This window comes from Rattus norvegicus, chromosome 15, assembly GCF_036323735.1.
Source record: "Rattus norvegicus strain BN/NHsdMcwi chromosome 15, GRCr8, whole genome shotgun sequence".
Lineage (NCBI taxonomy): Eukaryota > Metazoa > Chordata > Mammalia > Rodentia > Muridae > Rattus > Rattus norvegicus.
In genome coordinates, this window is record NC_086033.1 from 66,665,032 (window position 1) to 66,687,339 (window position 22,308).

The 22,308-nt window shown below is 35.3% G+C and overlaps 1 protein-coding gene across 12 annotated transcripts in view; it reads left to right on the top strand.

The window, feature by feature from the left end:
• The window catches only part of Pcdh17 (protocadherin 17), a 93,459-nt gene that overhangs the window by 33,483 nt on the left and 37,668 nt on the right, over nucleotides 1-22,308 (top strand). For 7 of the 12 annotated variants that reach the window (XM_063274313.1, NM_001107279.1, XM_006252377.5 and 4 more), the window contains 2 exons: nucleotides 374-432; nucleotides 566-738. In XM_063274313.1, coding sequence (XP_063130383.1) covers nucleotides 374-432; nucleotides 566-738 — 232 coding nt within the window. Of the gene's footprint in view, nucleotides 1-373; nucleotides 433-565; nucleotides 739-22,308 lie in introns of those variants that run through there. The other 5 variants (XM_006252378.5, XM_063274309.1, XM_063274312.1 and 2 more) reach the window with 2 other exon arrangements.

Here is a 22,308-nt window from a genome sequence, read left to right on the forward strand (position 1 = left end):
ATGTTTTAAAATAATGTACACTTTTAATATGAAGAAATTAGGTCATATTCCCACTCCTCTCACAAATATTCAATCTTAATATCTGGGTAAAGAAACAACAATGACAGCATTATCCATCCTGGTACTAATAGATAATGCCAGTTTTGACAGGTTCATTGTTTACTTTAACAGGTAATTTGTGGACCGGAATCATTTAATTGTTCTGAGTACATAATTACATGTCAGCAATTTCCAATTTAATTAAAATGTACAAATCTGAAGATTAAGAGAATTTTTGAATTATTAATCATTTTTCCACTAGGAAATCTTGTTGCTCTGCAGGAGATTTGTCCAGTGTACAACTATACGTATTTTTTTTCCTTCTCTTTCACAGACAGACAATTTTCCCGCAGAGCCCAATTACATGGGCAGCAGGCAGCAGTTTGTTCAAAGGTAAGGCCTATTAAATAACTTTCTCGGCTTCCCCATTTGCATTCGTGTCAAAATTGCTTTGCAAGAGACTACACCCCACGTTTAAACTGGTAGAGACAACACTCTCTCCTCTTTCTCTTCATATGTATTTCAGTAGCTCCACGTTTAAAGACCCAGAAAGAGCCAGCCTGAGAGACAGTGGGCACGGGGACAGCGATCAGGCGGACAGTGACCAAGACACTAACAAAGGCTCCTGCTGTGACATGTCTGTTAGGGAGGCACTCAAGATGAAAACTACTTCAACTAAAAGTCAACCACTTGAACAAGGTGAGTGATGTCCTCCCAGTGCTTACTGAGTGGAAAGTCATATGCATAAGTCTATCAGGACTAGCAATGCTGTTTGTCACACTGGACTAGACCCTTGATAATCTATCAGGGAAAGTGCAAAGCCCCCGATGACTCTAGACAACAAAAGCATTTCTGTATCGCACTTATAATTGATAGTGACCTTGAAGCCCCTTAAAAGAGGAACTTGATTCTACTCACTAGGTTCTGATTACATGGAAAGTTTCCTAACCTTGCCTAGTTTGGGTTTGACTAACAAGGAATATTTGGCATGCATCAGCTTAATATTTAAGAACATTATGCTATCATTTATATTATAAAATTGGGTAACAATTTTAGATGAAAAACTTGATATAGATTTTATATTTCTTATTCATGTTGGTTTATTTTTGGCTTTGGTTGTAGTGTCAAAATAGATTTTCACATATGCGATTCTAGCTAAGACAGATTCGGCTGCTCTGGCTTTGCCTCTGTGGGTTTGTATAGATACCAAGAATCATGAACTTCTTTACAGTGATACATGAAAAAGAAATATAAGGTACTGTGCATGGCTTACCCTTCTAAAAGTTTATTCTCTGTACATTTGGTATAAACTTCAGATTACTTTTGATGTTTTAGTTATTTCAATCACTGGGAGATATTTGCTAATGATTTCTTCAGAGACAACTAAGATTCTTTACATTGTAACACAATGAAGATATTTTAATGATGTTTTACATAAAGTAAAAGGAAATTTCACGTCAATAAAATTTTATTAATAAAGACATGCTAATTAGATTGCTTAAATATTAGTCTTTGGGATATCAACAGTATTTATGTACGTGTAAGATATACTCTTGTAGATTTCTTCCAATGAAAGTAAGGGCATGTAGCTTCTCGGTCAGTTAGTAATGGTTCTAAAATATGTTTTGTTGCTTGGGAGAATATGTCCTTAGGGAGTTTTCAAATTATACTGAAACTTCACTAAAACACACGCATTCACGTACATGTCAAAATGTCTATGCCTATATATTTAAATGTATTCCAAACAAAACAAACTTTATATTCATCATAGAAAAATGAATATATTGTTACATTAAAATTTATATTATATTTAAGGATGACCTTACATCAATCCTTGTTTGTACAGTAAGGCTAAGACAAATGACTCTTTCTTTATTTTACCATAAAAGCCTTCTGGGTAGCGAGACAACTCTGTTTTGAAACTTATTCTCTACAGAAACAAATAGAATCCTTCTGTATAGTCTTGGATCATTACTTGAAGAGACTTAAATGGTCATGGGGAAGTGTTGCTCTATGATTTATATAAGCCTTTTAGGCACATTTTACTACTGGATCTCATTAAACAAATACACAGCACAAAATTGGCCCATTTATGGGAATTTGATAGATAATATAAACTATATTCAGAGGTAACACTCTGAATATAGTTTATAAAGCCATATATATACGCTCAGTGAATTTTGTATATGATGTATGTTGTGACATCTTTATAGTGTATTTTTAAATAATAAATCACAGCAAAAAACCCTAAAAGCTTCTCTAAACATTAACTATAATACTACAACTCCCTTTTATCTATTAAGCTATAGCAGTAGCATATTTATGAATTTTCAAAGAAATGTCTAACTAAATATGCTTGAAAATATAAATTATATTAAAATACTGTATCTTCAATTTCTATATCAAAAGATATTGTCTTAGGAAAGTGACTATCTCTCTCAAAAGGTCAAAGTTATTAAAATTTTCAGTTAATATTACTCATGAAATAATTGCTAATATGAAGGTGAGGTTCGCAGTAGAAATGCCTGTTATAAAGTAAATAATTTGTACACATTGCTGTGAAATAAACAGAAAGGCTCTTATGAAGGCGAAAGGCAGACTGAGGGGATCTGTGGTTTGTACCAGAAAGAGTATGGACTTCCATTATTTTTTAAATGGAAGATTAGTTCTAAGATATTTTTATTTGTGGATCCATTAATTTAGTTCATTGATTTCTTTAGTAATATTTATTTTAATAGGTAAGGAATGCTTTGGAAACATCAAATTAAATTGGACCTGAATGGTATCTTTAAATAACTACAGGTAATTAGTATAGTTGACATCTCTCTCTTTTTCTAATCTCTCTCATCTCTACTCTACCTTATCCGTCTGTCTGCCCTTTTTTCTATATATGTATGTCTGTTTTCTTTCTGGCTATCGAGACCCTCAGAATGAAAGTAGAATTTGCTAGGTTCTTACTATTAAGTAAAAGACAGGAAACTTTACTAGGTCATTAACCAATCTAACCTGAAATATCTAAAAATGTCTTCTTTTATTTGACATGAGAAAGTAAAGGTTATTAAAATTTATTAAATTTTTAACAGGCTGAAGTTTAATAGTAGAAATATACATGAGCAAAATGGGCATTTTCTATAAATTTTGTTTCCAAATGGGAGGATTTGTTCCAGTGGCCATCTCAGTTCGTGTTGATTGCTGTGATGAAATGTCAAGATACCATTAATGAGTAAGTTAACACCCGAGTTGATGTTTGCCAAGCTAAAGAGGAAAGTCAAAGTACCTGATCTGCACCAATTGAGCACGGACCACTTACTGTACTTAGTCAAGTGTTATTCATTTAATCCTATGCATTTAATTTTTAAAGCATTTACAAATAGGGAACCGTCATGACTCTCATATTTAATGGAGGTTTATACTTTTAATGCATGCCAGTCAGAAGTGGTGAAGGTAGTACTTGACAGAAAACAGCTTAGAGCTAAGCAACATCAAAAATAGGCTTTCAAAGCCTGACGTCCAGTTAGTGTTGTATACAACATAAACGATGACCAGTTTATCCAGAAGATATTGGAAACACTGGGCATCTATATAGCTAATTTCGTTCAACATATTCTGATAGTTTATGTGAAAGCAGCAAGATAGGCAGTGCCACATACGAGAGTGAGCACGTGTAGAAGACAACTTTCTTTACTGCTGATAACGGCCATGAACAAATAAGGATGTCATGTAGTGTTTAAATATACAAGATCCCCTCCCCCAACACCCTGGAGCCAAGGACCGAACCCAGGGCCTTGTGCTTAGCTAGACAAGCTCTCTACCACTGATGTAAATCCCTGACCCCAAATTTTTTGTCTTTTTTTATATATACAAGATCTTAATTTTCAGCACACCTAACAATTTCCAAAGGGGGGAAAACAGAAACAAAATAAAAGAAACTTCTTTGCCTATTTTCCTTATAAAATTTGTAATACTTTATGTGATTTTACTTAAAAAAAAAATCAGCACCATATTGCATTTTATATTTTTGTGTGATTTCCTTTGGATTGCTTTTCGTTTAAGTGATGCCTTTTCTACAAATGTAATGTTTTTTCTTCAATTAAAATAGTGCAAATTCATAAACAAATAGATTTCCAAAACATTCCTCATACTTCCAATAGTATTTTCTATGATAATAACTATCTTCTGAGAAAACAGAAACACCTTGAAATTTTGGCTTTGGTTTAATGCCAGTTTTTTCCCTCCACTTTAGTGGTGTTAATTTTTTCCTCCATTTGTTCTGCTTCTTGTAGTTCTGCATTTTTGCTTCCATCAGCTTAATAATACCAAATACAGAGCACTGGTGTGCATTGCCCATTATTTTAGGAAAACTTACTTGAAAGGATTCTGCAGCTAATTGAAGGTGTGATGTACGATACTGCAGCAGAGGACAGCTTTAAGGATTTTATGTTAATAAAACCTCTAGGAGAAATAAGTTCTCTTAGTGTCTTTTACTGTGTTGGAAAAAAAAATCCTAAAGATTGTACTTAAGTTCATTTTATTTTGACTGCATTTTGCAACCTCTTTCTAAATTTGTTAAGTATACTTTCAACAAAGCCCTTTTAACCTTGATCAAATATTACAGGTCCATAATTGGTTGGATGCATAAGCAGATGATAGACAGATGAGTAATTAGAAAGCCACTCAAGCCAAGCTTGCATAAATTTAATAGCATGCGTATTTCATAAGAAATGTAGATATTTTAATAATATCCAATAAACCATTTTTATGGAGAATGGCCAGAAATTGATCAAAACGCAGTTTGATTCATTTTACTTTCATTGATTAATATTTTAGATAATAAATTACTTACATCAAGAGTCAACAAAATACACACAATGCTTTTTATTTCTTATATAAAGAAAAATCACATATGGTTCTATTAAGAAGAAAGCTCTCCCCACCTAACATTACTCTGTGCTTTCATGAGGTAGGAGACAGCAAACCCACCCACCCACCCTTCCACCCCTCAACATACACTCATTATTTGTGACTCTTATCCAGTCATATTGTCTCCCTTTTCCTGTGTCAGCTTGCCTCCCGTTCCTGCTCTGTCATCCCACTTCTTTCATGGCAGGGCAGTAGAAAGAGGCCCATCTCCACCAGGTCTCTCTCCAGCAGCCTCCTTCCCTGTCTCAGCCATGGATGGGTCCCAGAACTACCTCAGCCTCCTCATCAGTGTCTTCATGAGAGACTGAGGGCAAGGAACAAGCTGGCCCAGCCTCCATGTCCTCTGGCACCTCAGAGCTTCTCTGTTGCCTCTCAGTGTTTCCTAGCAGTGTGGCATGGGACTGCACTTGGAACCCAGTTTTGGCATTCTTCACATCCAAGACTCATAAGCCCTTCCCGCTGTCGGCCCTACTGTCCAGAGTGTCTCCTGGGCCTGAGGATAAGTGGATGGGAAGACTGGGGCCATGTTGCGTTTTTCATTCAATAAACTAGTGATTTCTGACCACCACCATCAATACCAGAATAGTGTTCCCTTAAGAGCCTTTAAAACTAAGTTAGATTTATGGTTCAGATTATTATATACACGTCAACTTCTTTTTGTTTAATTAATTTATTTATTTAATTTTACACTCCAGATTTTATTCCCCTCCCATCCTACCCCCCCCCTGCCACCTATATCACATACCTCCTCCCACTCCTCCCCACTCCCTGTACTGCCCCTCTCTCCGTCCCAGTCTCCATGAGGATGTCCCCTCTCTACCCACCCCACTGGACCTCTAAACTTCCTGGGGCCTCCAGTCTCTTGAGGGTTAGATGCATCTTCTCTAACTGAAACCAAATCCAGGAGTCCTCTGCTGTATATGTGTTGGAGGCCTCATCTCAGCTGGTGTATGCTGCCTGCTTGGTGATCCAGTGTCTGAGAGATCTCGCGGGTCCAGGTTAATTGTGACTGCTGGTCTTCCTACAGGGTTGCCCTCCTCCTTAGCTCTCTCCAACTTTTCCCTAATTCAACCAGAGGGCTCAGCAGCAACCAGAGGGGTTTATTGGTTGGGTGCACATATCTGCATCTGACTCTCTTAGCTGCTAGTTGGGTCTTTTGGAGAGCAGTTATGATAGGTCCCTTTTTATGAACGTCCCATAGCCTCAGTAATAGTGTCATGTCTTGGGGCCTCCCTTTGAGCTTAACTTCAACTTCTTTATGGAAGTCCTTTACCTTTGGGTTTCTTTTAAGTTGAAATCCTATAAATTACTTCAATGTTAACAATAAGGTTATCATCCCCGATGATTTATAAATATTGCCAAAAGAGTCATTTTGTTCAATTTCTAACTAGTAAATGAATGCTCACTTAAAAACTTGCCAGCCACTTGCCTGCCTGATGCAAGAATTGAATTTTCCAGTGATAAAGAGTACTCAGCTTTTCTTTACGATTTTCTGAAGTCAACTCAGTAGAAACTAATAGAATAAAATGTTGAGCTGGAATCTTCCTGTCAGCCTTCAGCAGAGGTGGCAGAGTCCTGTCCTGTGATCTAAGGCCTGTGTTGGGAGGAGTCCACTTTAGTCTGCTGGGTTTCTGGTAACTGCTTCCTAGGTGCCCTTAGTTTGAAATGTGTTCTCCTCGCTCATTTCAGAAGTCATTTCTTTGTTTGTCCTAATATATGGCTGTCCTACCCTTTCTCTACTTAGAGGAATCTTGACTCCTTACACCTCATTCTATTAAGAAGGTCTTCCCAATAGAATCCTTGATGAAAATCCAATTCGTAAAATTTCACAGAAAACTAAGACCAAAAAAATGTCAAATGCATTTTGTTTGCTACAGTTAATTCAATTGCCCAGGGTAAATTATGTCACTAATTGTCACTGTGGGCTATGTGATGAAGGAGCATGTAGACTGTGTAGTCTATCTTAAGTGACATGTCTTTATTTTACGGTTTTCAGTTTGTTGGAGAGTAGTCTCTATCCTTTCAAATCACCTACCCTAATTTCTTTCTTTCTTTTTTTTTTAACTCATTAGATACTCAAATTTGTTTCAAACTTTAATAGTAATAGATCTTAAGATCATTGCAAAGTTAATCATCAAATAGAAGACATTTCGGTGGATTATTGTACAGTAATGTGACCATAAATAACAACTATATACTGCAGTTTTTGAAACGTGATTATAGTGTTTATTACTAAGTTGTAAAAGGTTTCCTATGAAAGCTATCTAAGGGGAAAAACAGAAAGATCCTAAACGGGGGAAGGGAAAAATTCTTCTCTCTCTCTTCTCTCTCTTTGTCCTTAGTACTTACACACCTTTCAGAATGCATGATCACATGTTAACAAGTTCATCACAAGTTCATACAAAAAAAAAAAAACAAATCACAAATAGAAGTTTACAGCAGAGAAAGTTTACATGTATATCCATTAGGAGTGATTATCTGGCTTAACAACTATCACCTGGCACAGTTTCACAGGTTCATAGACGATTGAAAACCATGACTACGTTATTGGTGAAGTTTTGTATAAATAAACCCAGTCAATATTTTATCTTCTGTCCCTACACCTATAATAAATAATTAGTGCCCCCTTTTCTGTTTTTATTGGCTATTTTATTTATTTACATTTTAAATGTTATCCTCCTTCCCAGTTTCCCCTCCAAACCTCCATCCCCTACCCCTCCCCTACCTTTATGAGTGTGCACTCCCCCCACCTGCCCATTCACTGCTGCCTCAGGGCCCTAGCATTCCCCTAACCTTGGTCATCAAACCTCCACAGGACCAAGGGGCCCCCCTCCCATCGATGCCAGATAAGGCCATCCTCTGCTACATATGAGGCTGGAGCCATGGGTCCCTCCTTGGGTACTCTATGGTTGGTGCTTTAGTCCCTGGAAGCTCTGGGTGGTCCGGATGGTTGCTATTGCTGTCTTTCCTATGGGATTACAAATCCTTTCAGTTCCTTCAGTCCTTGCCCTAACTTCTGCTTTGGGGTGCCCACGCTCAAACCGATGTTGGATTGAATTTTCACGGTAGTTTTAGGTATATCTGAGGAAAAGACAGTTTAAGAAGGCATTGGCTTGTCCTTTGTCATGGAGGACAAGTGAGGGAGGCTGAAGGAGAAATTAGTGGTGGAGTTAAGGCTTTTGCTCATCTAGGCCACTTGCAGAGTCCACATTCACATTTAGGTAGATTACTGAACCCTACAATTAGTAGTGGAACATGTACTTGATCTACCTTAAACATTCCCAGTACCTGGAACTGCTGTCAGTCCAGCACTTCTGGACCCTCAAGTGTTATATATTCTGTTCTGTGCTATAGTGTCTGTAGTCTGACTTAAAACAAAACCCCTTATTCTTCCCAAATCTTGCCATGGGACAGAAGGAAAAGCACTTCCACACAACAAGAGGAGATGACCGCCTAGTCCGTTTCCTCAGCAACTGTTTTTCAGTTTATGGTGCTAATGAAAAAAAAAAAAAACTCATTAACAACAAATTTATCTTAGGAAGGAAATTGAAAACTATTGTCTTAGAAGAAGAGGTAAAAGGAGCTGATGAATATTTAATGTTAAGAAAAAGTCATGTACAAAATATAAAAGTCATTACTTCCTCATAATTCACACAAGTTACTTTTTCAAAATTGTATTATTTGTGAAGATTTGTAAGAACCTCGTAGCCATGTAAGATTTTCTGAAATCATTTTTATCCAGCAGCACGGCAGTAGCCTACACTCCTCAGCTGCCTTCTAGAGACTTCCGTACTCACCTTGTCTTCTCTTGTATAGGAAAAATCATTCAGCAAATTGCGTGTTACAGTTGGGTTCTGCTTATTTATTATTGCTATAGTTCAGCTAGGTTTCAGTGCATTTCCTTTCTCCAGTGCAGACATCTGCTTCCACTATCCAGCAGCTGACATTATGCAAACATATTTTATCCTTCCTATTCATTGCTTATTCTAAACACTAGTATGAATATTGGAATAATTTATGATAGACTCGATATCATTTTGAGGATTTCTTTTCTTTAGTAAGTAAAGAAATGGCCTTTCCTGAACAATTCACTTAAAAATTACCATCCCCTTACAGTTCTTCAAATCCAAAAGTGTAGAGTGCTTATACTTCCCAAATATCCCCAAAATCAACGATCTTTACTTTTTATAGGTTTTTAAAAATAATAGTTTACTAATATTTAGTAAATTTCTGTAATTAGGAACATACCTTTAAATGATAAATATTCAGGATGAATTTTACCTTTTTAATTAAAAAACAATAGAATAATTTTATAGAGGTAATACTGTAACCCCCCCAAAACTTTTATAGATTTTTATTTTGATAATGTAACTCTGATATTAGTGGTTTTCTGATTTTTAATCATCATGATCTTTTCAATCCTTAAGTTTAGGAGAAAAGCTGACGTGTGGATCTGTATTTTGAAATACAGAGCCAGATTCACAGTTGTAAGGGGAGTAGCACAGGCATTAGTACTTTTAGTTTCGTAGTTTTCCAGGCTGAAGCTATTTCTATTCTACACTACCAAATTCCTGCAGCTCACAATGGAAAATTTGGTCTCCAACAGGCATGTCATATTTCTGAAGAACTTTCTATTCCTTATGAGTCTGAAGATATAAGCAGTTAAATTTTACAACTCGATGTGCACTCTAGAACATTTACTGCATAAATTTTCCCAAGGATATTAAAATATATTGTTTAGATGTAGTCACTGATACTCCTGCGGTATTTATCACCAGACACTGGGACTGTGTGCACTTCTTCACTGCTTACAACACTTACAGGACCTCTCCCTACTTTTGGTCCCTGATACATAGGAACCTAGAGGAATGCTGGATGCAGAGTTTTCATGCATTTGATTGTTGATAAGATGTTGATAAGATAGGATGTTGTTGATTCATCTTATCAATAAAGAATAACTACCAATGGGTACAAAGATGTGTTAATCCGTGATATTAGAAAGGTGAGATTTATATCCACATGAATAATGCTATTTTGGAAGGAAAACCTACCCTGGATTAAAGTCCCTGAAGATTTCTGTGAAGTAGGAGACATCTGAGCAAATCCTTCTGCTCGCCTGGCAGATCGAAGGTGGAAGAGAGGAGGTGACAGGACACTCTCAGTAGCACAGACGAAATCAAGCAGTGTGTGAGAAGATACTTTTGGGAGCAAGTGGGTAGGCAAGTGTGTGTAGGAATGGCAGGCGAGACTGGAGAGGTGGCTGGGAGCTCAGTGAAGTAAAGTATGTTGGATGATGCCTGGAGCATCAGGAGGTGACACCTCAAACTTTCACTTTAGAGAAAAAAAATGTGGCATTGGTTTGGGTGACAGAAGGACAGCCAGGATGGAGGGAGGGTTGGCTACAGCACAGACATTTTGGTACCTGCATTAGAGCCATAACAAATTATTCTTTCATTATCATGTGAACTGAAGGTTTCTGTGTTACATTTCTCTAAACAATCAATGTTGATTTTTATAGAAATGAGTAGATAGTTAATTAATAGAGATTAACAAACTAAGCCTGAACTCAGTTTGAAAGGTGTGGTTCAGTATCCCTGCACTAGTGGGCACGAATCACTCTGGCTTGTGAAGACAGACAATCATTGAAATGCTACATTCTGAATGTGTAACAGCTCTGTAGAGTGCACTACACTTCAGAGACTACTGTAGCTGCTGTGGTGGCTCCTTCTGCTGCAAATACTGAATGTATGGTATGTGACAGACACTGTTCCAAACAGTAAGGACTGAGATTATGAAGCAAAGATTCCAGTTGACACAGAACCTTTAATCCTGTAAAGATATTTCTTGGGCCCTTCTCAGCTCACAGTTTCTACAGTCTAGTGATAAGAATAGACCCTTCATTACTTAACAGAGTGTGAAATGTAAGCTTTTGTTTGGATTTTAGTTTAGGATTGTAAGGCTTACAGAATTAGGGCACACGACATTAATATTTGCTTAGTGTATAATTCACAAAAGATAAAATATGAGCTAGAACTTAATAGACGAACATGACTTTTACTATGAGAAGGAATATAACCTCCAGGAGTAGCATAAATACATTCAATGGATATGCAAAATATATCCAACCTTGATGAATAGTTTGATGTATTCAAAGAAGAATGAGCAGGAAGAAGACATAATCAGTCACAACAGGGGGAACTTGTCACTAAGGACTAGGGTGGTACTAGCCACATTGTCTTGGTGGCTAAAAATAGCCAGGAAGAAACAATGTGAGACAATAGGAAACTCCTGCAAAATAAGACTCAAAGATCAGCTTTGCCTCTGAAAACCACAGGTCACATTTAATTCCCATAACAGCAGCTGTGACAGAGTCATTAAAAAAAAAAGTTACTTCAAAAGTATGTACTATGAAACTCTACAGAAACCAGAGATAGAAAGTCTGCCCATTGGAGACCACAGAAAATATTAGCCAAGGAAAGGGACAGCAGATACAGAAAAAAAGAAAATCCAGTGATAGAAATTTGGTTATTCAAAGGAACCGAAATCATGTAATGATATAAGAGCTAAATCCCTTAATTAGAGAAAAGATATTCCCTGAAATATAATGGGGTTTCAAAGTAACCCTTTGTCTTTAATGGAGAGAAAGGAGAGATAAATTTGGCAAGATTAATGTGGAGTGAAAAAAATACTATTTATAATAGGTGCTTCTAAATATTCCCTTTAATATCTAAGGCAAAGTTGATCTTATTTCTCTCTACCCCACAGAACATTTGTTATATAAATGACACTCAGATATGTGGAAACCCAGAAATGATCAGAAAATTACAAAATAGTTCTTCAAGAGAAATTTATCTTTCAAAACAGGTCGACTATTGTGTTGTATATATACTTGATGAAAGATATAAAACTGGAACTTTGTTACATCAAATCAAGTAGTTTTGGGAAATATGAAATTTTCCTAACTTTGAAAAGTGGTACACTTCCTTCACACATTATTAAAGGTCTAGAATACAGCCTCTTAAGCATCCTGTCTCAAACACAGTGGTTTGTAGTGAAAATACCAAATATCCACATTAAGTTAGGTAAATAAGTAATAGAAATATCAATACTAGTCAGTTCAAGTAAATTCTCATCACAGGAATATTTTTATATTGTTGTTAAGGAATATATAAATTTGTAGTGAATTTGTATATTACAGTCATTTCTTCTTTAATTCTTGAAAATCCATTACAATAGTGAGGACACAAGTGTCAGTATAATGAAAAAAATTTCTTCCCAAGGGAAATCATTACATTAATTGTCCTATGAAGTCAGAGCAAAATATACAGCTGATGTCCCATATTAAACCTGATGAAAGAAAAATAATATTTTACTCTGTAATAGCTTTAACATAGTCAACATCTGTCTCTGAGAGCTATAAAACAAAGTTGACCATCAATGTGGTGTAACCATAAGATCATTTGAAGTAGACTGCAAGTCAGTAACTGGAGCACTTCCACTGGAATTATTTTTATAAACAAAATATACATTTTATGAAAATTGATTTGTCTCCTCTTTTTTTTGATGTTTTGAAACTTAAAGAGCTTCAAACTTAAAGAAGACATTGATGTTATTTTATTTGTCTTGGTCCTTGTTAACAATACATAATGACGTAAGAGCTGATGGCATGAAAAGCCCTGGAGAATTTTAATGTGTTACTCAGAACAGTTTGATGAAATGTGTATTATTTAATACTCTTAGAAAACAACATGAAGTAGACTTAATAATAAGGAAATTTCAACCAGAAAATTTTTAATTACTCTTATGAGATTATATGTGAACTTCGCTCAGGACAGATCTCATAAATTTTAATTAAATTATCATAGGTCATGATAAGGCAGAATTCAGGTAGATGATATTCTATAAGGTTCTTAGTCTTCAAGGATGTCAAGCTACTATTTGCATATCTGTATTTTCATATATATTATATATATGTGAAAATATATTTATATATCATGTATATAAGTATATATTATGTTATTCAAATATAAAAAAGTCTTTTGTGGAAATGAATACCTTTAGAGAAATAAATGAATTTTAATAGGGTCTTGAGTGGTAGACTATGACGATGCAATAAAAAGCTATTTAAGACCTGCAGGTCTGCAGGTAGAATAATCATACCATCAAAAGCCTGGAGATGTGGGAATGTCAGCATAGCCTAGAAATAGCAAATAGGCAGATAGGCTTATGGAAACCGTGGGGTGCAGAAACAAGATCTGAACAAAGGAACTCTTTGCATTCTGATTGTACAGCAGCTTCATTACCTGATTTTGGAATGTAAACCTGATTTTGTTGGTAGTTAGAAACTTCATTTTGCATTGAGGAATTTAAACAGGTTTTATTCTTAGAACTGATCTGTTAATGGAAGACCAGAGCAGATGGTCTGAATGGAAAAGAAAAGAGTTCATCGCTACTATAATCATGCATTAGATTACAAACGTGTAGAGCTATCACTTCCTCTTTAATATTTAAACTTGAATTGTGATGCAGCGGTGTTATTCTGAATAATCAGTGTAATTTCTATGAAATAATAAATAACCCGATAGCATTTATATGTCTGTTTATTGATAATACTCAAAGTTGATTTTTTTCATTTCATTTTTCCTTTTAACATAGATGATACCATATATATATATATATATATATATATATATATATATATATATATATATCAGTGTAAACCACCCTAGCTTCATTAGTAGGATTAAATTAAATTAGGATTAAAAGCATGCTCCTAGACATAATATTGATGAAAATCTTGAAAAAATTTAAGTGCACAGCATTGTAAACCTAATCAGAAAACACAATCTAGTAGCGACAGTAATTCAAAAGGAAAACAAAAATCGCAACAGAACATATATTGGTAACTATTCTAAAATGCCATACCAAGTACTTTTAACTCAGTGTATCCTGCAAGAGGACATGCTTCCAAATTCTTTCCAAATTAAAACAACGAGGGCAAGGAAACTTTGCCTGAATCATTACCTTTAGTGTAGCCTCAGAGCCTTGTATGTGACATGAGCCTTCATTCTTTTCTATTTGTCCTACTTACTTAATCATCAATCTCAGTGATAGGATGAAAGGCAAGTTTGGAAATCAGTAAGAGCAGTAATTCCAAGTTAAGAATAGGCAATGGCACTTTAAAAAGAACTGCATCTGGTTTCTATCAACACATAGAACTATGAATGGAATTACCATATCACCTCTAGTCATTGGATTTACCTCTGCTCATCAAAACCATCAATCATTAATTTATTTTGCCTAGTACAAAGCAGAAAGTTTCGAGTCTTGGGTTTTGCCTTTGTTAGCCTTTGTTTGTGTGTACTGTGTTCACATGCAGAACCTCTTACATTAACATGAATGACACGTCTGCTAATTTGACAGCAATAAAATCTGTTTTAAAAATAGCACATTTATTAGCTTGTACCATTAGTTGTATGACTAAGGCAAATTAGCTGCTTACAAATCTATTGTGTAAGTAAATTTTACTGCCCTTGTTTGAAAATCGACTTCAGTATGTTGTACTCCACATGTATTAAAAAAGATCAGCCCTGAAAACATATATAAAAGTTAGAAAAAATATTGAGTGTGTTATGTTTATATATATATGTTATATATATTTGCATGTGTGTGTTAATAATAATTAGTGAATAAAGAGCTCATTAATTGGAAACAGGGTTTGAGGAAAGTGAAGGGAGAAATAATTTATCAGAATCTCAAAAATAGATGAAAAATGTCAGAAAAAAAAGGAGAAAAAATGTTGACAGATCTTCAAGTTCATATTCAGTATCATATCCTAATGGAAATGTAGCAAAAGGACAAAATAGAATTCTGTCGAGTTCTTTCATTTTGCCCACCCCAACCCCGAGAGTGCCATAGCTCCATTTCCTATAGGAGCCTGCTTCAGCAAACTCTGTAATTTTTATATACTTTGTCATTCCACCCAGTGACAAACACAAGATTCTTTTCCTCGTTTTCTTTTTTTCTTTTTTTTTCTTTCTCATCACCTCATCCACCCCACCATTGGTGGTTAGCCCCACTGAATTCTGTAGGGACAGCCAAGATTTCTGAGCCTGCAGTGACTCATTGCCAGCTTTCTCCTCAGTCAGCTTTCTCCTCAGGTGGGCTCATTGTCTCTCTAGTCTAAGAAGCAACCATTAGCAAGTCAATTGTCTACCTCCTTGAGATGCAGATTACTTTCTCCTCAAGTTAACTACAGAAATCTTTGAAAAAGCAAGGCAAATAATTCAACCTTTAAAACCTCAGCCACATACTTGAGTCACTCCCTGGACTTCTCTTTGTGATAAGGCTAAAGCTTTTCCACCAATTCTCCAGCTTAGGCTCTTTCTCGAACATTCTGCCTCTTTCCAGCTCTCTCCTCCTTTCCCAATGTTCTCCGAGTCTCTCCCCTCACTCTTTCTGTCTCTGTTTTTAATATGAAGTTTTCTAAGGATAAGTCAATTTTGCATTGATTTATTCTTCCCAGTATTCTGTATATACTATGTTGTTAGGGATAATTTCTCTGATCCTACAGTATGTAATATTAGTAAAATAACAGAAGGAAACGAGAAGAAACAAAACCAGCTACATATCAAGAATAAAGCATCATGGGTCAGTATCAGATCATAGAACACTTGAAGTTGATGAGTGAATGGTACTTGATTTTGTAAAGAGATGATATTTATTCATCCTTTAGCTTCAGGGAAGCCTGTTATATAGAATTAATACATAAGAAGGTTTTCAAAGAACTAAATTATGCACATTTTCCTATTTTTATATTATATATTATATATGCATATGATATTATTATATTACATATTATATATGCATTATACATATATACAAATTATACACACATACATATATATAATTTCATGCAAAGGGCATTGCTGTGTCCATTGAAAAGAGAAAAGCTAACCAGTCACTAAGATCTTAAGAGTAAAATTACAAAATTAGAATAGGATATCTAATTCTACTTTCATGGATTTTCTATATTCCACAGTGCCCATAAGTCATGTGATCAATAGTGATGCTCTAAGACAAAGTAACCACCATGTAATACAACAAACTGGGAAAAGGAAGCCTGAAGGAAGAGGATTTGTATGTCCAGGATGAGCTACATATATAGAAATGTGATAAATGGTCTAAAAAATTAAACAAAAGAAATAACAACATCAAAATCTTAAAAAAAAAACAACAGAAAAGAAAAAATAGAAAGTAAGGACATAATGTAATAATTTCCAAAACAAATCAGAAAAATAATTGTATTTTAATTATATTGTTAGGAAAATAATATATAGAGATATTATGATATTGAAGATACAACAGGAATAGATGATAATAGAAAAGAAATGTAAAAATGTGCACAATCTATCTCACTGAAGCATGTGCCTGCCTTTTAGAAATCTTACTGGACATCCTCAGGATATAAAGAATTATTTTACATTTGAATGACTGTCTGTCTACTATTTTACAAAAAGTATATACAGAAAATATATACAGAAAAGAACAAGTAAAAAACTGACACATTTAGAAAAACTGATCATCAAATTGATACTGAAAAGAGGTGAAAAATGAACAAGAGAAAAGCTCATGCTGGAAACTAATATCAATTTAAAATTTTCAAGGTGAGTCAATGTGCTACATGACTCAGAAGTAGGATGTCATATTACTAGATGTAGAAGCCTTATATGAAATGAAATAACCAGAGTTTCAAATAGCCAAATAAGAATATACATGTATTTATGTATACATAAATACAACTGTATAACTGATTTTAAAATCCACCAGTTTAGATGCATCTGTCTAGATAACTAGAGATGCAGGGTAATTAAATAATGGTTTTGGGAAATGAGAGAGAAATATAGTAGAAAAGTCTACACTTAGTGACTAGTTCCTAAAGAGAAAATAAGTGTGTCTCTTCAGGGATTAACATAAGATCCCCTTGAGTTTAAGGAGAATATGTACTTTAAATAAAATGGTTAAAAAACCATCTCTCCTAAGGCCAGAGTTTTTCAGGCTTCTGCCTTGAAATTTACTGGAAATAGCAGCATGTTCTGTGTGAGGCGTTTTTGATAATATATAGTTATTTTCTAAAAACGAGGCTTTCCAAGATCCAGTTGTTAGAATGTACGTCTCCTCTGAGATTTTCTTACTTGACTTGTGATTTTAATTTTTGAAATATTTGTTTACTAAGCCTAGTCCCCACCTTATGCTTATATTGGTCAAATAAACATATCATGTTTGATGTATTTCTATTTGTAAGTTGAATATCAAAAGCTTTAAATTACTGAGAAGTTTCAAATTAGCCAACCTTCACACAGTAGAATTGTCTCAAATACATTGCGATGTACGTGGACCATGTCTCCCATCATAGGAAACTTGTTCTTGAAACTACAAACTACATAAACAAATATAGAATAATGGCTTTTCACATAAACCTCCTGGCATGGGACTATTCAAATACATTATTTATCATCTTAATTATTTTGCATTCACATGTTAATATTTTATTAAACATCATTTTATAACTACTTAAAGTTTTAAAAACTAAGGAAAAAAACAGCTTTCTGAAAACTATGGGACAAGTAGGTTATTTTATGCCATGAGTATGCATTATACTGTTTTATAAAGAGAGAATTAAAGTACTTTCCTTAATTAGTTTTAGAAATGTCTAATTTTAGGTAAAAACATATGCTTTCATTTCATTAAGTGTGTATTTATCCACTGCCGATTCATTTGACAACTCTGAACCTCAGTTAGTGTTTTCATTTTTTGAGCAGATAGCTCTTGGTTTCCTCAGAGAAAACTAAGCTTTGCCTGATGTCAGTTCAATGATGTCAAACCACTCAAACTCACTTTAATGATACAACAATGTCATTAATACTACCTTGAGGGGAGTTTAGCTGCATCATGAATGATTTTAACAAGAGACCAAATTATTACAAGCTTTGATTCAATGTCACAATGAAAGTCAACTTGAGTCAGTATTGTGTCACTTTCAAAATCCTTATGATTGTCAAAGATGAATAGTTAGCAGTTAATATACCTTTTCTTTACTTAGCAAGCTAGTTTGTTTTCTTCACGGTAGTACTGCAACATTTTGATTGTATTTTAAATACATTATGTATTTAAATAGCGAAGAAGAGAAAAGTATCTAGAAATAATTATATTATATTTGAAGGGATGTTTTTTCTGATTTTCCAGGTTATCAGGGATCTATTTCTTCCTACCTTCTCAAGTGTGGTTTCCTTTGAGGGATTCCAAGGCAATTTTTTGACAGACAAGTTACAGGCAATAGGGATAACAGTGACTCAAATAAGTCTAATCCCTGTCCTCTTCTGCTCTTTTTCCTCATTTGATATGTTTGATGTCAGAAGATATTAGGACCTTGTGCTTCTTTTCACACTGTTTTTTTTTTTTTTTAAATAGAACACATACAGACACAGAACATTTCAGAACTTCTGTGTGATTCCAGTGAAGTATGTAAGTTCAAAGTAAATCCCGAGGAGAGGAGGACAAGTGAATAACAGTTTCCTTAGAATAACTATGGGGAGGGGAAGTAAGGCAGGGCTTGCAAATTTCTAAAGTTATCTCCTCCTTTTTTTTTTCTATAGATATAAAATTTTCTACATCAAAAAACATGTTGAAAATACAGCCATAACAAAACATAATGAAACCAAACTGCTTAGAACTTTGCTTTTAACCTGAGTCTGAACATTCTAATAATCAGATGAAAATTACTAAAAACCCTCGGCAGACATAACACAATTAAAGCTTCCACTTCTGAAGATGTGTTCAACAACTACACAGATACATTTAGGAGGCAATCTGTTATAAAGGTTCCAGTGTAAGTGAGCAGCTCACGTAAATTAGCGAAGCCCAGAGATTATATGGCAGCTGTTGTGAACAGGAAGAAACACTAGAGACGGCAGAAATAAGTCACGATGACGCAGGTGTGTGCAAGGAGTGTTGAGAGTTCATCAAAGACACTGAGAAGGCGTTCTAGTTGTGGGCTAGTTTCTTGGAAAATCAACAACCACGGAAGCCAGTTGTCCAGTTTTGTCAAGGTCCTTCTATCTTAAACTCGAGGAATCAACCTGACGTGGAGAGTGAGGTTTTAGAAGGAATTCATTATAGGTCCACAGGTGAAAGCTTGGGGGCGGTGAGTCCAACTGTCCCACTAAGGAGCAGGTGTCCAGTGCTTTAGTTGTATTGACCCCATCATGGCAATTTCCAGATGACTGTGCTCTTGCACTGACAGCAGGACAGCGGAGGCAGAACAACTAGACACACACAGCATTTCTGGTTTCTGGCCAGGACAAAACCAAGGACATTTCCAGATTTTGGCCCAGGACAAGAGTCAGAACAGCTCATGTTGGAGGTCACTGTCACTAAAATTGCCGCTCCAGTTTTTATCTCCTGTTCTCATCAACAATATTTGACAAGCTTCTGTTTATGAAGTTATTGGAGAAAATGTCTGGGTAATTTAGAGAGGAAATTTGGGACATGATGAACTGGATTCGGAACGGGGAAATAGCATATGATCTTCAGCTCAGAATATACAGATGCTGATTGGTTTAAACAAGACAGGCTAAAAGAAGATGTATTTGGATTTGTGAGGTGAAAGGAAGCTCAACTTCCTACAACGATGTTCTGTGATTAGATAATTTGAAGCTTCTTCAGAAGTGATCAGGGAATACCTGGAAGTTTGGACCGGGCTGTGCCTGTTCGGCAGCTTTTTCATTACTATAGTGAGACAATTATTTAAAACAGTGTTTTCTTAGGAATGCATAGTAAGTCACATCAGCTCAACACTAGACTATCAACCCATCAGAAATCTGTTTCATGTCTCTCCAACACTACTTGTTATAATAACCTAAAGTAAAATATGTTTAAATTTGGGGTTGATGGGCCACAATGAAGTTTTAGGGAATCTACTTTTTTTTACTTTCATTTGTACTTTTATTTTTTATTTTGTATTTAGTAGGTGGAAAATGAGTTACTTTTAAACCTTTCAAAGGAACTTCAGGGGTTGCAATATTGACTTAGGAAGTGACCCAAAAGAGACCAGCATTGACTTCCGAGAGGAAGTTGGCATGATTCACATATGTGAAACAATCCACTCAATGGAATTTGAAATGTTCTGATTAAAAGCTCATCATTAGCGAAACCATCTCCATTAGAATCAGTCTTTCATTTGATAACCCTGAGTAGGTCCTTATGATTATCCTTTTTCATCTTTACTTTTTTAAATAAAAAATGCTCATGTATATGAAGAATCATACAATGTTTTGATGCCTGCCATACACAATCCAAGAAGAATAAGTATATTTATTACCTATCTCCTGAAAACATAAGTGTTTTCTTGTGTGTGTTTGCAATTCTATTACTGTTGCAACCTATTTTGTGAAACATACACTGTATTATCATTACCAGTATCCATTCTGGTTGATAGCATTCTTTACCCGATTCCATCTAAAAAAGTTACTACCCATCCACTCATCCACCTGTACCTTCAACTTACCAGATTTCAATAACCGTTTCTGCCATTGTCATTCATTAAGGAAGATGACATTTTGTTTTTAACAATCTAACAGCAGTATCAGAAGAGCAGATGTACAGAATGTCTTTGGAAAACAAAGAGTTAAAAAAATAGACCTTCATTTAAATAGTTTAGGCCTCTATTGTATCTTCTATTCAGATTCAGTGAACTACAACTTATGTCATCATTGCTAAAATGGATAAAAGTGTTAGTGCCCAGCCCTCCTCACTGAGGAAGAATTGTTACTGGTTCACTATCTGACAAAATCATCCAAGGCAGAGCAGGGTAGGGGATCTAAAACTGGGCCTGGGGGCTCAGATGGATCACATGTTGGTCCTTCTGGCACCTGCAAGCGTTTCATGATATTGGGTATTTATAAAACAAACTACAGAACTTGGCTTGGTATCATCAGTGCTATAGTGAAAGGTAAGCTTTTTTGAAACTCTTTTCAGATTATACAAATCTATAATAGAAGTATTTCTCTATACTCGTCACAGATTCTGCAACATTTAGAGATTAGGGATCCACGTGTTTAAATATAGTAGCAGTGGCCAGGGACCAGCGCATGTATGCTCTCTGGTTGGCCGCTTACCCTCTGGGTGCTCTAAAGGGCTCCCAGTTAGTTGATATTGTTGTTCTTCCTATGGGGTTATGACCCCCTACATCTCCTTCAGTCTTTCCTCTAACTCTTCCAGTGGGGTCCCCAGACTCAGTCAAATGGTTGGCTGTGAATATCTGCATCTGTGTAAGTCAGATGCTGGCAGATCACCTCAGAGGACAACCACACTAGGCTCCTGTCTGCAAGCACAACATAGCATCAGTAACAGTGTCAGGGTTTGGTGCCTGTGGATGGGAAGAATCCCACGTTGGGCCAGACTCTGGATGGCCTTTCAGTCTATGCTCCATTTTTGTCTTACATTCCTTTAGATGGGGACAATTCTGGGTAAAGAATCTTGAAGGTGGATGGGTGACTGCATGTCCCAAATGCAGACCATGTCTATGTACTGGAGGTGGGCTCTTTAAGTTCTCTCTCCCCACTTGTGGGCTAATCTAGTTACCTTTAAATAATACACTGCTAAAGACATCTTACAATAACATCTCTTTTTGGTTTTGCAAAATTAGATATTTTGAAGAAATTTGCTATTTGAAACAAATAATGAATATTTTAGAAGTTCTTGATAAAACCCAAAGCTACTCAGGAACGTAAAGTAAATTAAATTCCTCAAAAATGACACATGTAAAAGTAGGCCAGTAAGCTAAAAGGAATCAAGAAATAATATAATTTGAATCCACAAATCATGTTTTAAAATAATTATTTTAGCATGAAATACTTATCCTATTCAGCTTCATTCTGGATACTTTATGTTGTTTTCATTATTTGAAAAAAAAGTTTCTATTTTTATTACAAATTCATTTGAGGAATTCCTATATTCTTCATTGCAATGAAAATTTCAGAAGATTCTGTCCAGAAGCCTTTTATTCAACAAGAATGTAAGAGCTTATTTAGCAAGTTTAAGATTCAGATATAATCGTTAAAATAATCTTAAAACTACTACAATAATATTCACAAGCATAAATTTATTTCATTAAATTACGTTAACTGAAACTAAACCCAAACCAAAATTGAACAAAATCATGAATTTCTAACATGTGGAAGCGTTTAGTGTGTATCTGTGGCTAGAGGTTATGACATCTGATAAAGAAATGAAAATTCTCATAGTAAGAATGATATAACAGTGACTCCTAAACCCAAACCTTTTATTGTA